The 12396-nt window shown below is 49.2% G+C and overlaps 1 protein-coding gene across 2 annotated transcripts in view; it reads right to left on the bottom strand.

Annotated features, from left to right (window-relative positions):
* CERS6 (ceramide synthase 6) overlaps nucleotides 1-12396 on the bottom strand; it is a 373746-nt gene that overhangs the window by 72208 nt on the left and 289142 nt on the right. For both annotated transcript variants that reach the window (XM_029605674.1, XM_029605675.1), the window contains exon 5: nucleotides 7537-7587. In XM_029605674.1, the coding sequence (XP_029461534.1) occupies nucleotides 7537-7587 (51 nt within the window). The remainder of the gene's footprint in view (nucleotides 1-7536; nucleotides 7588-12396) is intronic.

Raw genomic sequence — 12396 nt, 5'->3', positions numbered from 1 at the left:
GGTTCCAAGCCAGTCAGATACCTTCCGTTGCCCAGAGTCCATATCAGGAAAAATTGTAGAAAGCCTTAACTTGGCCTTCCTTTTAGTGTGAGGCATTACTATCAATTTGTACTTATCTGGGCCCTTTATGGTTTCAGAGTGGCCATAACAAATAATGTTGAGATTACTTACCTGATAATCTCCTTTTCCTTAGTGTAGACAGATGGACTCAGAACAAATGGGCATAGTATGCTCGTGCTAGCAGCTGGAGACGGATCCGACGTCAGCACGGGTACATATACCCCCACAGGAAGCGTAGCAACTCAGTAATCTTCCTTGCAAAAGCTGTTATGGATGTGTGTACTGACGCTCAGTGAAAAGTGAAACAGGATTCCCCTGACCGATTGATAGTAGCTGGAGACCGCCAGCATTCTCAACCGGAAGGCGTTGACACTTGGTAGAGTGTACGCTCTTATGGAAACAGATGACATGGCTTACCTTGCATCGGTGAAACCCATGTGCACAGGCAGCTGGGCGGGATGCTGAGTCCATCTGTCTACACTAAGGAAAAGGAGATTATCAGGTAAGTAATCTCAACATTTCCTGGCGTGTAGCCAGATGGACTCAGAACGAATGGGATGTACAAAAGCTTTACTCCCAGCCTGGGCGGGAGGCTGCCTGAGGACCATGTAGTACCACCCTCGCAAATGCCGAGTCCTCCCTGGCCTGGACATCCAGACGGTAGAACCTGGAGAAGGTATGGAGGGAGGACCTTGTCGCCGCTTTACAGATTTCTGCAGGCGACAGCATCCTGTATTCCGCCCAGGATGCCGCTTGTACTCTGGTAGAATGAGCCTTGACCTGTAGAGGCGGAGACTTCCCGGCCTCCACGTAAGCTGCTCTGATAACTTCTTTAATCCAGCGGGCGACGGTGGGCCGAGAGGCCGCTTCCCCTTGCCGTTTCCCGCTGTACAGGACGAATAGATGGTCTGTCTTTCGGACGTCTTCTGTCATTCCCAGATATCTAGGCAGCAGTCTGCCTATGTCGAGATCTTCAGATTTCTTCAAACCTGCCGTGGTAGGTAAGGATATAGTCTGATTAAGGTGAAACTGTGAGACCACTTTAGGTATAAAGCAGGGAACCGTGCGAAGATGGATAGCCTCTGGAGTGATCCTCAGAAAGGGATCGCGGCAGGACAGTGCTTGTAGCTCTGAGACGCTGCGCGCGGAACACACCGCCAATAAGAACACCATCTTCAAGGTTAGAGAACGGAGAGACAGGCCCCGAAGGGGTCTGAAGGTGGATCCCGCGAGGAAATCCAAAACAAGGTTGAGGTTCCACAAAGGCACTGGCCACTTCAGTGGCGGGCGAATGTGCTTGACTCCTTTCGGGAAGCGAGACACATCTGGATGCGTGGCAATGGTCTTGCCATCCCCTCCTGGGACCATGGCAAGACAGTGCAGCCACCTGAACTTTGATGGAGCTGAGGGAGAGACCCTTCTGAAGCCCATCTTGCAGGAAATCCAGAACATTAGGTATTGTGGTCGCATGTGGATTGGTGCCATGAGTGTCGCACCATGCTTCAAATATTCTCCAGATCCTTACGTAGGTGAGGGAAGTGGAAAACTTGCATGCTCGGAGGAGTGTATCTATCAGGGGCTCTGAGTAACCTCTTTTCTTCAGTCTAGCCCTCTCAATGGCCAGACTGTAAGAGAGAATTGAGCTGGATCCTCGTGGAGGATGGGACCTTGACGTAGAAGGTCCCAGAGAGGAGGCAGGGGAAGGGGCTCCCCTGCCAGTAGTCTTCTCCTGTCCGCATACCAGGGTCTTCTTGGCCAGTCTGGTGCCACTAGAAGAACTAGGCCCCGGTGTTTCTGAATCTTGTGGATGATGGTGCCCAGCAGACGCCACGGAGGAAAGGCGTATAGCAGAGTCCCTGGAGGCCATGGCTGAACCAGGGCATCGATTCCGTGTGAGAACGGGTCGCGCTTGCGGCTGAAGTATCTGGGTACTTGAGCATTGGACTTGTCCGCCAGTAAATCCATGTCCGGAATCCCCCAGTGATCCACAATCATCTGGAAGGCTGTGGGTGACAGCTGCCACGCTCCCAGATTTAGGCTTTCTCTGCTGAGGAACTCTGCCGTGGTGTTGTCCTTCCCGGCAATGTGGACGGCGGAGATGTCCTGAAGATTCGCCTCTGCCCAAGCCATCAGTGGGGCGATCTCCAGAGATACTTGTCGGCTTCTGGTTCCGCCCTGACGGTTGATGTATGCCACTGTGGTGGCGTTGTCGGACATCACTCTGACTGCTCTGTTCTTCAGTCTGTGAGCAAATCGAAGGCATGCCAATCGGACTGCCCGAGCCTCCAGACGGTTGATATTCCACGCGGACTCTTCCCTGTTCCACCGCCCTTGTGCGGTAAGTCCTTCGCAGTGTGCACCCCAGCCGCTCAGGCTGGCATCTGTGGTGAGCAGAGTCCACGTTGGGGAGGACATCTTCGACCCTCTGCTCATGTGGTTGGACTGCAACCACCACCGTAACTGGGTCCATACTCTGGAAGGCAGAGGTAGGTGCGTGGAATAATTCCATAGACGGGGGCTCCAGCGAGAGAGCAGGGAGTGTTGCAGAGGTCTCCTATGGGCCCTTGCCCAAGGTACCACTTCCAGGGTGGATGCCATGAGACCGAGAACCTGCAGATAATCCCAAGCTATGGGCCGACTGGTTCCCATCAAGTACTGGATACGCGTCTGGAGTTTTAACCTTCTCTTGGCAGTGAGACTGAATGTGTCTGCCTGGGTGTCGAACTGTACTCCCAGGTATTCTAGTGACTGGGAAGGCTGAAGGCAACTCTTGCTGAGGTTGATCACCCAGCCCAAGTTTTCCAGAAGGGCGATCACTCTGTCGGTTGTCCGATGGCTCTCCTCTCGTGATTTCGCCCTGATCAGCCAATCGTCTAGGTAGGGATGGACCAGAATTCCTTCCCGCCTGATGGCCGCTGCTACCACGACAACCACCTTGGTGAAGGTCCGCGGTGACGTGGCCAATCCAAAGGGCAGAGCCCGGAATTGGAAGTGGCGACCCAGAACCTTGAAGCGTAGGTAGTGCTGATGATCCGGATGGATCGGGATATGCAGGTAGGCTTCCGACAAGTCTAATGCCGTGAGGAATTCTCCTGGCTGTACTGCGGTCTTGACGGAGCGCAGAGTTTCCATGCGAAACCTCGGGACCTGTAAGTATCGATTGACTGACTTGAGGTCCAGGATGGGCCGAAAGGTGCCTCCTTTCTTGGGTACCATGAAATAAATGGAATAATGTCCAGAATTCACTTCCCAGGCAGGTACTGGGATGATAGCGTTCAAGGACAGGAGCCTCGCCAGGGTAGCTTCCACTGTGCAGCAGGTTGCGATCCGCAAAGATAGAGCTGCCACCTCAAAGGTCTGTTTCAGAATGGCGTCCAGTCGCCGGTCATGAGGCTCCTTGAGGGCCGTCCCCCCTTCAACTGGAATGGTAGTGCGCTTGACCACCGTGCTAATCAAGGCGTCCACCTGAGGGCATGCCAGCAGGTCCTGGATAGCTGGTGCCAATCGGTACATGCCCGTCAGGGACCGGCCCCCTTTGAAGGAAGCCGCTGGTGCCGCCCATTCTAAATCTATCAGTTTTTGTGCTGCTTGCAAGAATGGAAAATGGCGGGCTGTAGGACGAAGACCTTCCAGCAGGGGGTTCTGCGCAGAGGGCACCGTAGCGCTGGGACCTGTAATATCCAACTCCGCCAGACACTGAGACACCTGGTCGGAGAGATCCTCCTTGGGGGAAGAACAGCCTCATGGTTCTATATCGCTCAATCCCTGGGGGAAGCTCCCCCTCGTCTGGGAGTTCGGACTCGTCCGGTGAAACCTCCTGGTCTGACTGATCTGGACTGTCCAGCGGCGGAAGGTCCCGCTCACGATAAGGGCGTGAGGGTCCAGGAACAGGACCCGCAGGAGCCGCCACCGCAGTCACCGCAGAAACAGTAGGAACAGCAGGAACAACAGGAACCGCAGGGCCTGGACGGGAAGCCGTTTGCATCTGTACAAAGGCATGAATCCCCTTAAAGAGATCCACCCAGGAAATTGAAGCAGCCTCTAATCGCCGGGGTACAAGGTCCCCGGGATTCCCGATTGGTCGAGACTGCCCGCTAAATCCGGGGTAGCCCCTGGGGAATTGTCAGCAAATCGTGGCTGAGACTGGTCCTGGCCCAAGGGTCCCACAGCCTCCTCACATTGGGCACATAGGGAGTCTGGCTCTTCACTGTGCGTGGCTCTAAGCTGGCATGCAGAGCAGAGGCCGAGGGCTTTAATGCCGGAGGCAGGCGGCGCCCCTGCTGAAGACGCTGAGGCGTTCTGTTCCATTGAAAAGTATGCGCTGAATGAAAAGCGGCCACCATATACGCTTAAGAGAACAGGCGCCCAATAATAATATGCGGCAGCAATAGGCGCTTAGCCCAACAGGCGCTTAATAATATGCGGCAGCAATATGCGCTCAATACAACAGGCGCTTAATAATATGCGGCAGCAATATGCGCTAATACAACAGGCGCTCAATAACAATATGCGGCAGCAATATAGACAACAAGCGCTCAGCCCTATGCGGCTAACAATATACGCTCAATGGCATTCAATAGGCTCTCAGCAATATGCGGTTAGCAATACACGCTCAATGGCTTTCAATAGGCACTCAGCAAGAAGCGGTGAGCAATACACGCTCAATGGCATTCAATAGGCTCTCAGCAATATGCGGCTAGCAATACACGCTCAATGGCATTCAATATGCTCTCAGCAATAGGCGGTTAGCAATACACGCTCAGTGGTATGCAATATGCTCTCAGTAATAAGGCAATATACGCACAATGAGGAATATAATATACGCTTAGTCAGAGCTGCGCCTATTACGGGCGCTCAATACCTGAACAAGGCCCACAAAATGGCACCCTCCATGGCATGCCACGCCGCCGATCCTCTGTTCCTCGGAGACCAGAAATAAGAGATGTACGCCTTACCTGATCCTCGGCGCTTCCCGGCTGGAACCCGGGCGGTCTCCAGCTGCGGGGGAGAGGGCAAGTACCTTCACCGCCGCGTTTGAGAATATGCACCCGCTGCCTCGTCCATGCTGGGACCGAGGCGCCTCGTATGCCTCACCCGAACCTCGCCCGGGGGCTACGTCCCTGCCGTGATTCGGCCACCGGACCGAGGACTTAAACCTCCGGGGGATCACGGAAATCACCCCGGGAAACTCTACTGGGGGAGGGACCTTAGGGTATCACCGCAGGAGTGCGGGGCTCGATGTTGTAGAAGTTGTAGTTGAAAGAAAGTAGAATGTAGAAAATAGAAAGTAGATTTGGAAAACACGCTCAGCGAGCATGCAGGCTCTCCAAACTGCTTTGGAGACGGAAATTACTGAGTTGCTACGCTTCCTGTGGGGGTATATATACCCGTACTGACATCAGATCCGTCTCCAACTGCTAGCACGAGCATACTATACCCATTCGTTCTGAGTCCATCTGGCTACACGCCAGGAAATGATAGAGTTTACTCTTTAAATGGAGGGCTGAGAGGAGAATAGGAAAAACAAGAATCCTACCTGAGGGGAATATTTTGCAACAAATCCAAAGCAAATTCCAGGCAAAGACAGGCTAAGCCAGCCTTAACTGCGTGCCCCTTAGGCACGCGCGGCTTTGGCTGCATGCCACACGCAAGTCCGATCTTATGGGGCTTGCTTCCGGTTTCGCCCAGTTACATCGTGCATCAGAAACAGCGGCGTTCACCAAGCTGTAAAAGTTCAAGGGCTCTCCCGTGTAGGCAATACAAATCACCTCCACAGGCAATAGATTTCACCTCTCACTCCTCCAGAAACTTCACTTTCTACTGCTGTAGCCATTGAAGGGTCGACTTGATCTTAATGTTTCAAACCACTGTCATGCTGGGAAGTCCAAATGCCCCCAATGCATAGCTTCCTGACTGTTGAATGCAAATTCTCCTCCAATATTTTCTTATAAGATGCTGCATTAATCCTGCCATTAATTTTGACTAAATTCCCTGTGCCGCTGTAACTCCCCCCCCCCCCCCCCCGAAAACAGCAAAGATCCACCTCCATGCAACACTGGCCCTAACCTGAAAGTTTCCCCTAGTGGGAACCAGGGTAGGTATCCTGATGCAATTAACCTTCATTTGCAACTAACCCTGTTTTAATACCTTCTTCCTACCCACCCATAAATATACCTAGTCTGGTCACTGGATGGGAGCCAGTAATCATGGGCCCTGAACACAGTCACTACGTGTCACCATTAAGTGATGACCATGATTTCCTCTCTTCACCCCCGGGGGCTGTGAATGCAGTCTTCACAGCAACCCTAGTCAACCCAAGCAGTGGAAGACCTGACTCTGTGTTCAAACCAGGTAACATCTATATGGCACTGCTACTGAGCCACCAGGCCGACCCATGTTGCCAGCACTCAAATATGAAGTCCTGTGGTCAGTACCTTTGTGATGATACAATAATAAACTTGCATTTTATATATGCAATGAATGACAGAGTAAGGATTTCAGAAGGCTTCTGATGTCGGCTCTCCTATTTAAATGCTGTACAGCTTTCACAAGAAAAGTTCCGTAGATGGAAATGCCATTAGAAATATGGGGCAGAAAACTGTGCATGCTCTAGGGAGCGAATGAAAAAAGTTACTTATTTATTTTATTAATGTGATTTATATTCTGCCTTTCAGGCACTTCAAAGCAGATTACATTCAGGGACTGCGGGTATGTCGCTATCCCCAAAGGGCTTACAGTCTAAATGTGTACCTAAGGCAAATGCAAGGTAAAGTGACTTGCCCAACGTTGCAAGCAGCGGCAGCAGGATTTGATTCCTGGCTTCCCTGGTTTGCAGCCCAGTGCTCTAACCACTAGACTACTCCTAGTTAGAGGGGTCTTGGTTTTTTTAGGATAATATAATTTTCTTTGTAAAATAAAATATAGTACTTTACAGCAGGCCCAAGATTCTGGATCACACATGCTGGTACATATCAAATCTGAACAAACTAAAATAAAATAAAATTAAGAAACCTGCACCTAAGCCACTGACAGTGAAATTGCCTTTTCCCCCCATTCATTTCATGAAGAAAGGACATAATTTGTTAACAGCCACTTCTCTTTACAAGTGGTCAGCAGATGTTCATGTATTGTATCAAACACTGGGACTTGCTGTATTATCTCCCTCACAATTTATCCTAACAGTATATATAATTTTCCATTTTTGCAATTATGTTTTTCACTAAGATGTACAAGTGTAGACAGACACTACTTATCCTGTTTTGCAGGTGAAACTTATGAAAAAGCATTTTCCAGTACTGGCTTGCTTTAAGACTTTTGTTTTTCTTTCTAACAGTCAGAACATAAAAGTTCTACGATTGAGCATAGCTTTCAAAATAATTTTCCAGAAAGATAGAAGAGAGGAATTAATTTGAAAAGAACATCCATTCTGACTATACTGTCTTTAGTACATACTGCTACTAAGAGAGTAACCTTTACCTGATATGGGTAATTATACCAGCATTGTCTTGTGTTCCAAAGCCATGGAGTCTTGAAAAAGAAAAAAAAAAAGTGTTAAAAAAATACAAAAATAAAAAGTCAAGAAATTAAACCACATTTTGAGTGGCTATTAAATATTGGACAAGTTGCATATCAACATGTAGTCAAATTCAAAATGAAAAGAAAGCATAGATTCATAGGCATTTACTCATCATTCATAAGCCAATGATTGGTAAATAAATAGTCAGATTAAACACTCTGTGCACCTGGTCACATATGGTTCTTTACATAATCAAATCAGATAGGCTGATTGACTGATTAAGCAGCTTCACCTGCATGAAGCTTCCTACTCACCTGATATACATAGAAAACAGTGCACTTAAATTACGCTGTTAGAAAATATTTCCATACTTGTAAAGAATGCAGATACTAATGCATGCTTTCTGCCTACAGAATCTGGCTTATTCCTCACATTCTGGAAACTGGTTTTCCCGAAAATTTGTACAGATGCAACCTTGGGCTTATAGCATTTCTTATTTTTCAAACTGAAAAAAATCTTCAGTGTCTAGACCTTCCTATTTCTCTTTCTACAATCTGTTTTTTCTTCCCACTTACCTATATTTGTTCCCCAGAAACCACATTGGTCAAAAATGTAACTAAAATTTCAGCAATTATATGAATATGCTGTGACCAACCAAGTGTTACTACATCATTCATAGAGAACACAAAGACTTGCACCAGTTTGATAGCATCATGTGATGTGATATCATCATTAATGCAAGCTAGACAGTATTAAAAAAAATAGCATGGCTTAAGATATGAAATTAATGTGAAAGTATTATTTGTTTGTCTTCTCAGAGGTATTGCTAGAAGATACTGTGGCAAAGCGCAAAAAAGATACTCAATGTGACCTTGCTGAACAAAGACCTGGGAAAATTTAGCATTGACACAGTGGGAATGATTCGCTCAAATTCTTTATCATCTCTGGTGGGCAAGTAGGTCCAAAGAACTAAATGGCAAAGGTCATAAAAGCAGATATTCACAAACTATTCAACGAAAAGAAAACACATTCATCACGGCCACTCCCAAAAATAATATTCAGAGTGTGCATGAAGAGAAGCCCCTATAGATGTGCCACTGAGATTCTACTCTCTGCCTAGGGGCATGCCCATACATATCTATTCAAATACACATAATACTGGAATCATCTGATCTAAATATATTTAGGGCTTCTGTTTTTAGGTTTTATCCAACACCCACCAATGAAACAGTATTGATGCAAAAAGCACCTATTTCCTCCCCCCCTCAAAAAAAGGTTTTTATTGGACAAATACTGGAAAAACACAACACTTCCCCTAGTACACTCTCATCCTTCCTCTTGCCTACAATGTATCCTCTACTCTGTTTCTGTGCCTTTTCCATTGGCCTTCCATTCTCGTCCTCTATCTGCCATTTCTGCTGCACAACTCTTTCATGTAGCACAACCTCATCAACACACAGATTCTGGAACTAAGCCTTCTTCTGGTGTCCTGTGTGTGGAACAATGAGTACTTATGAGAATGCAACTTTGGAGGGTCTGGATTTTAATTTCCTACTGAAAAGACTAAATTTAGCCTCTAGAACCTCCCCTCCTGCACCCTCCTATGTCACTGGTGTCCCATATGCACCATAACAGCCGGCTCCTCACCAGCACTCTCTAAAATCCTACCATGATGATTTGTGAAGTCTGCTACCTTCACACCAAGCATAAGAACATAAGAAATTGCCATGCTGGGTCAGACCAAAGGTCCATCAAGCCCTGCATCCTGTTTCCAGCAGAAAGAAGAACCTCCTGGCAGAGTGACCCAGAAGCCAAAAAGGGAGCAGGAAGGCCAGGCTTGAACCCTCGGAGGAGGAAGAGTCCCAATTCCTGAAAGCAAACCCGGGAAGAAAACCCTGAAAGCGAGAACCAGTGCTGAGGGGTCCCTGGAAGCAAGAGGAGGGTCCAAGACCGACCAAATTTCCCTGCTATCCCGAAGGGAGAGAACCAGCCCAGACAGCCGGCAAGGCAAGCCAAGCCAGGAAGCAAGCTTCTCTCCTGCCCATGTTTTCTAGCACTCCAACCGGAACCTGCTTCAGAGGCGAACAGAGGAATTGCCTGAAAGTTTGAATCAGGGGTAAGTAAATTAGTCATAAATGTTAGCACCTTAAGCAGGCTAAAGTTTATGGCATGTTTTGTTACCACCCATGATACAGAACTTTCTTTAAAGAAAACTGTTGCTTAGTAGCCAGAATGTTAAAGATAGGAATTGTTAATTGCTAAATGCTATGTCCTGCTAAATAAGTCTATTTCTGAGGAGAATACACATTGTCTTTTATCTAACTTAAGATCTCAAGGAAGGTGGGAGAGCAACTAGCAATGTTTTCTAGCAGACAGATCCCTGCACCCCCCACCCCAACCTGCCTACAGGCAGGGCATGGAGGTTGGGATGGTGCAGTCTGCCCTGATTCTGAAATGAGGAGGTCCAGAGCCGTCCCCAGATGGATCAGATTCTGCCTTGACAGTTGCCGCAGAAGCAGGAACCTTACCTACCATGGTCAATGAGGGGCAACAAGGATCATGATCCCTGGTCTTGGCGAACTTTCAGGAGAGTCTTCAACACTATTGGAAGAGGCTGATAGGCATACAGAAGGCTCATCCCCCAATAGATTGCAAAGGCACCCATGTGTGGCACATCGTCCAACCTGGTCAGAGAGCAGTACTGGGGCACCTTCGCATTGCTGGGGGAGGTGAACAGATCCATGTCCGGGGTCCCCCAGAGATGGAAGAACCGATCCGCTAACTCCTGTTTCAGGGACCATTCGTGAGGCTGGAAGGTGCAGCTCAGCCAGTCCGCTAGGGCGCTATCTGTGCCCACCAGGAACACGGCCCAGAAAAGCATCCCTTGCGCCAGTGCCCAGCTCTGTACTGCCTCCTGACAAAGGAGGAAGGACCTGGTAACCACCCCACCCCCCCTATTTGTTGATATACCACATGGCCACTTGGTTGTCTGTCTGAACGAGGATGACCTTGTTAGCCAAATGATCCAGGAAGACCCATAGGGCATATTGAAATGCTCTCAATTCCAAGAGGTTTATCTGGAACTGCAACTCCTGTGCAGTCCAGAAACTCTGGGTCCAGAGGCCAACAATGTAGGCTCCCCACTTCAGGTGGGACGCGTCCGTGGTCAGCACAACCTGAAGCGAGGGTGTCCGAAAGGGAATACCCCGCTCTAGGTTGAATGGAGATGTCCACCAAATCAGGGAGGTCCGGAGTGATGAGAACACCTGGATAGGGACCTGGAGGCCCTGGGTGGCCTGTCACCACTGGGAGTGCAGGGACCACTGGGCTCATCATATATTAAGACAGGCAAAGGGAGTGTCATGCACGGCTGTGGCCATGTGTGCTAAACGTTGCAGCATGTGCCATGCCGAAACCAGGTTGCTCATTTGAATCTCCCTCACCAAGGAGGCCATCACACACTCTGTTGTGTGGCAGGAAGGCCCCAATGAAAGCAAGCTGAAGGAAGAAGTGGAGGTTTGACTTCGGGTAGTTGATTAAAAACCCAAGATACTTCAGGACCTGAATGGTACTATGCAGTGCCCCAGGCCTGTGTGTCGCTTTGCACCAGCCAGTCATCCAGGTATGGATACACCGAGCTGGCAGATAAACCCCTACCATGGCTAGACATTTTGTGAAGACCCATTGCGCAGAGGCGAGGCCAAACTGGAGCATGTGGTGCTGAAAATGTTGTAGCCCCACCAGAAAGTGAAGATACATCCTGTGACTTTGGGGGGATTGTGATGTGTGCTTATGCGTGCTTTAAGTTGAGGGAGCAAAGACAGTCCCCTTGGTTCAACAGGGGATTTATGGTGCCCAAGTATACCATCTTGAATTTTTCCATTTTTAGTAATCTGTTCAAGGCTCGCAAATCCAGAATGGGTCAAAGGCCTCCTGTTTTCTTTGGAATCAGAAAGTAACGGAAGTAAAACCCCCAACCCTGCTGTCCCTGAGAAACTGGTTCCACCGCCCTGATTTGCAGAAGGGCCAAGAGTTCCTCTTGAAGCAGCTCTGGATGCGAGACAGGACCCCACTGCTCATGAGATTCAGCCGAGAACCCCGCCTGATGATGGACAGCACCCATCGATCCAACGTCACGGTCAGCCACAGGTCCGCGAAAAAGCAGAACCAGACCCCACCTGGCACAAGAGGTGAATGGCATATGCCCCCTCACCGCCATTCAAAATCCCATCGTGGGACTAGCCTGGGGTGCTGGCTGTGGGCATGGGCCTCACTGCTGGTGGGATCTGTCCCTGGTGCTCACTTGCTGTGGCCTGGAGTGGGGGAGGGGGTGTCGAAAGGAAGTACTTTCTAGGCCTATAGAAAGGTCTCCTCTGTCTCTGATGGAGCAATCGCTTGGAAGAGGCCAAGGGCCTGGCAGGAAAATGCTGGAGGGTCTCATGGTGGACCTTTAACTGTGTGACCGCCTCCTTGACCTTGTCACCGAAAAGATTATCTCTGGTGCAAGGCAAATCCGCCTGCCAGTCCTGAACCTCAGGACGAACACAGAGGCCCTAAGCCAAGTTAGATGACGGGCAGAATTATCTGCCACCACTACATGCCCCGCCATTTCAAAGACATCATAGGTAGCACGCACCTTGTGTTTACCACCTTTAAGGCCCTGCGGGTTTCCTGGGGCTGCTGCGCCAGACCATCTGCCACCTTCTGGACTTGTTTCCAGAGGTTGCAGGTATACTAGGTCTTGTAAAAGAGATAGGAGAATATCTGGGCTATTAACATGGATCCCTGATATACCCTCCCTCCCATGGCATCCCAAGCTC

This window comes from Rhinatrema bivittatum, chromosome 6 (genome assembly GCF_901001135.1).
Source record: "Rhinatrema bivittatum chromosome 6, aRhiBiv1.1, whole genome shotgun sequence".
In the NCBI taxonomy this organism is placed as follows: domain Eukaryota; kingdom Metazoa; phylum Chordata; class Amphibia; order Gymnophiona; family Rhinatrematidae; genus Rhinatrema; species Rhinatrema bivittatum.
This window is presented reverse-complemented; position numbering and strand designations above follow the sequence as displayed.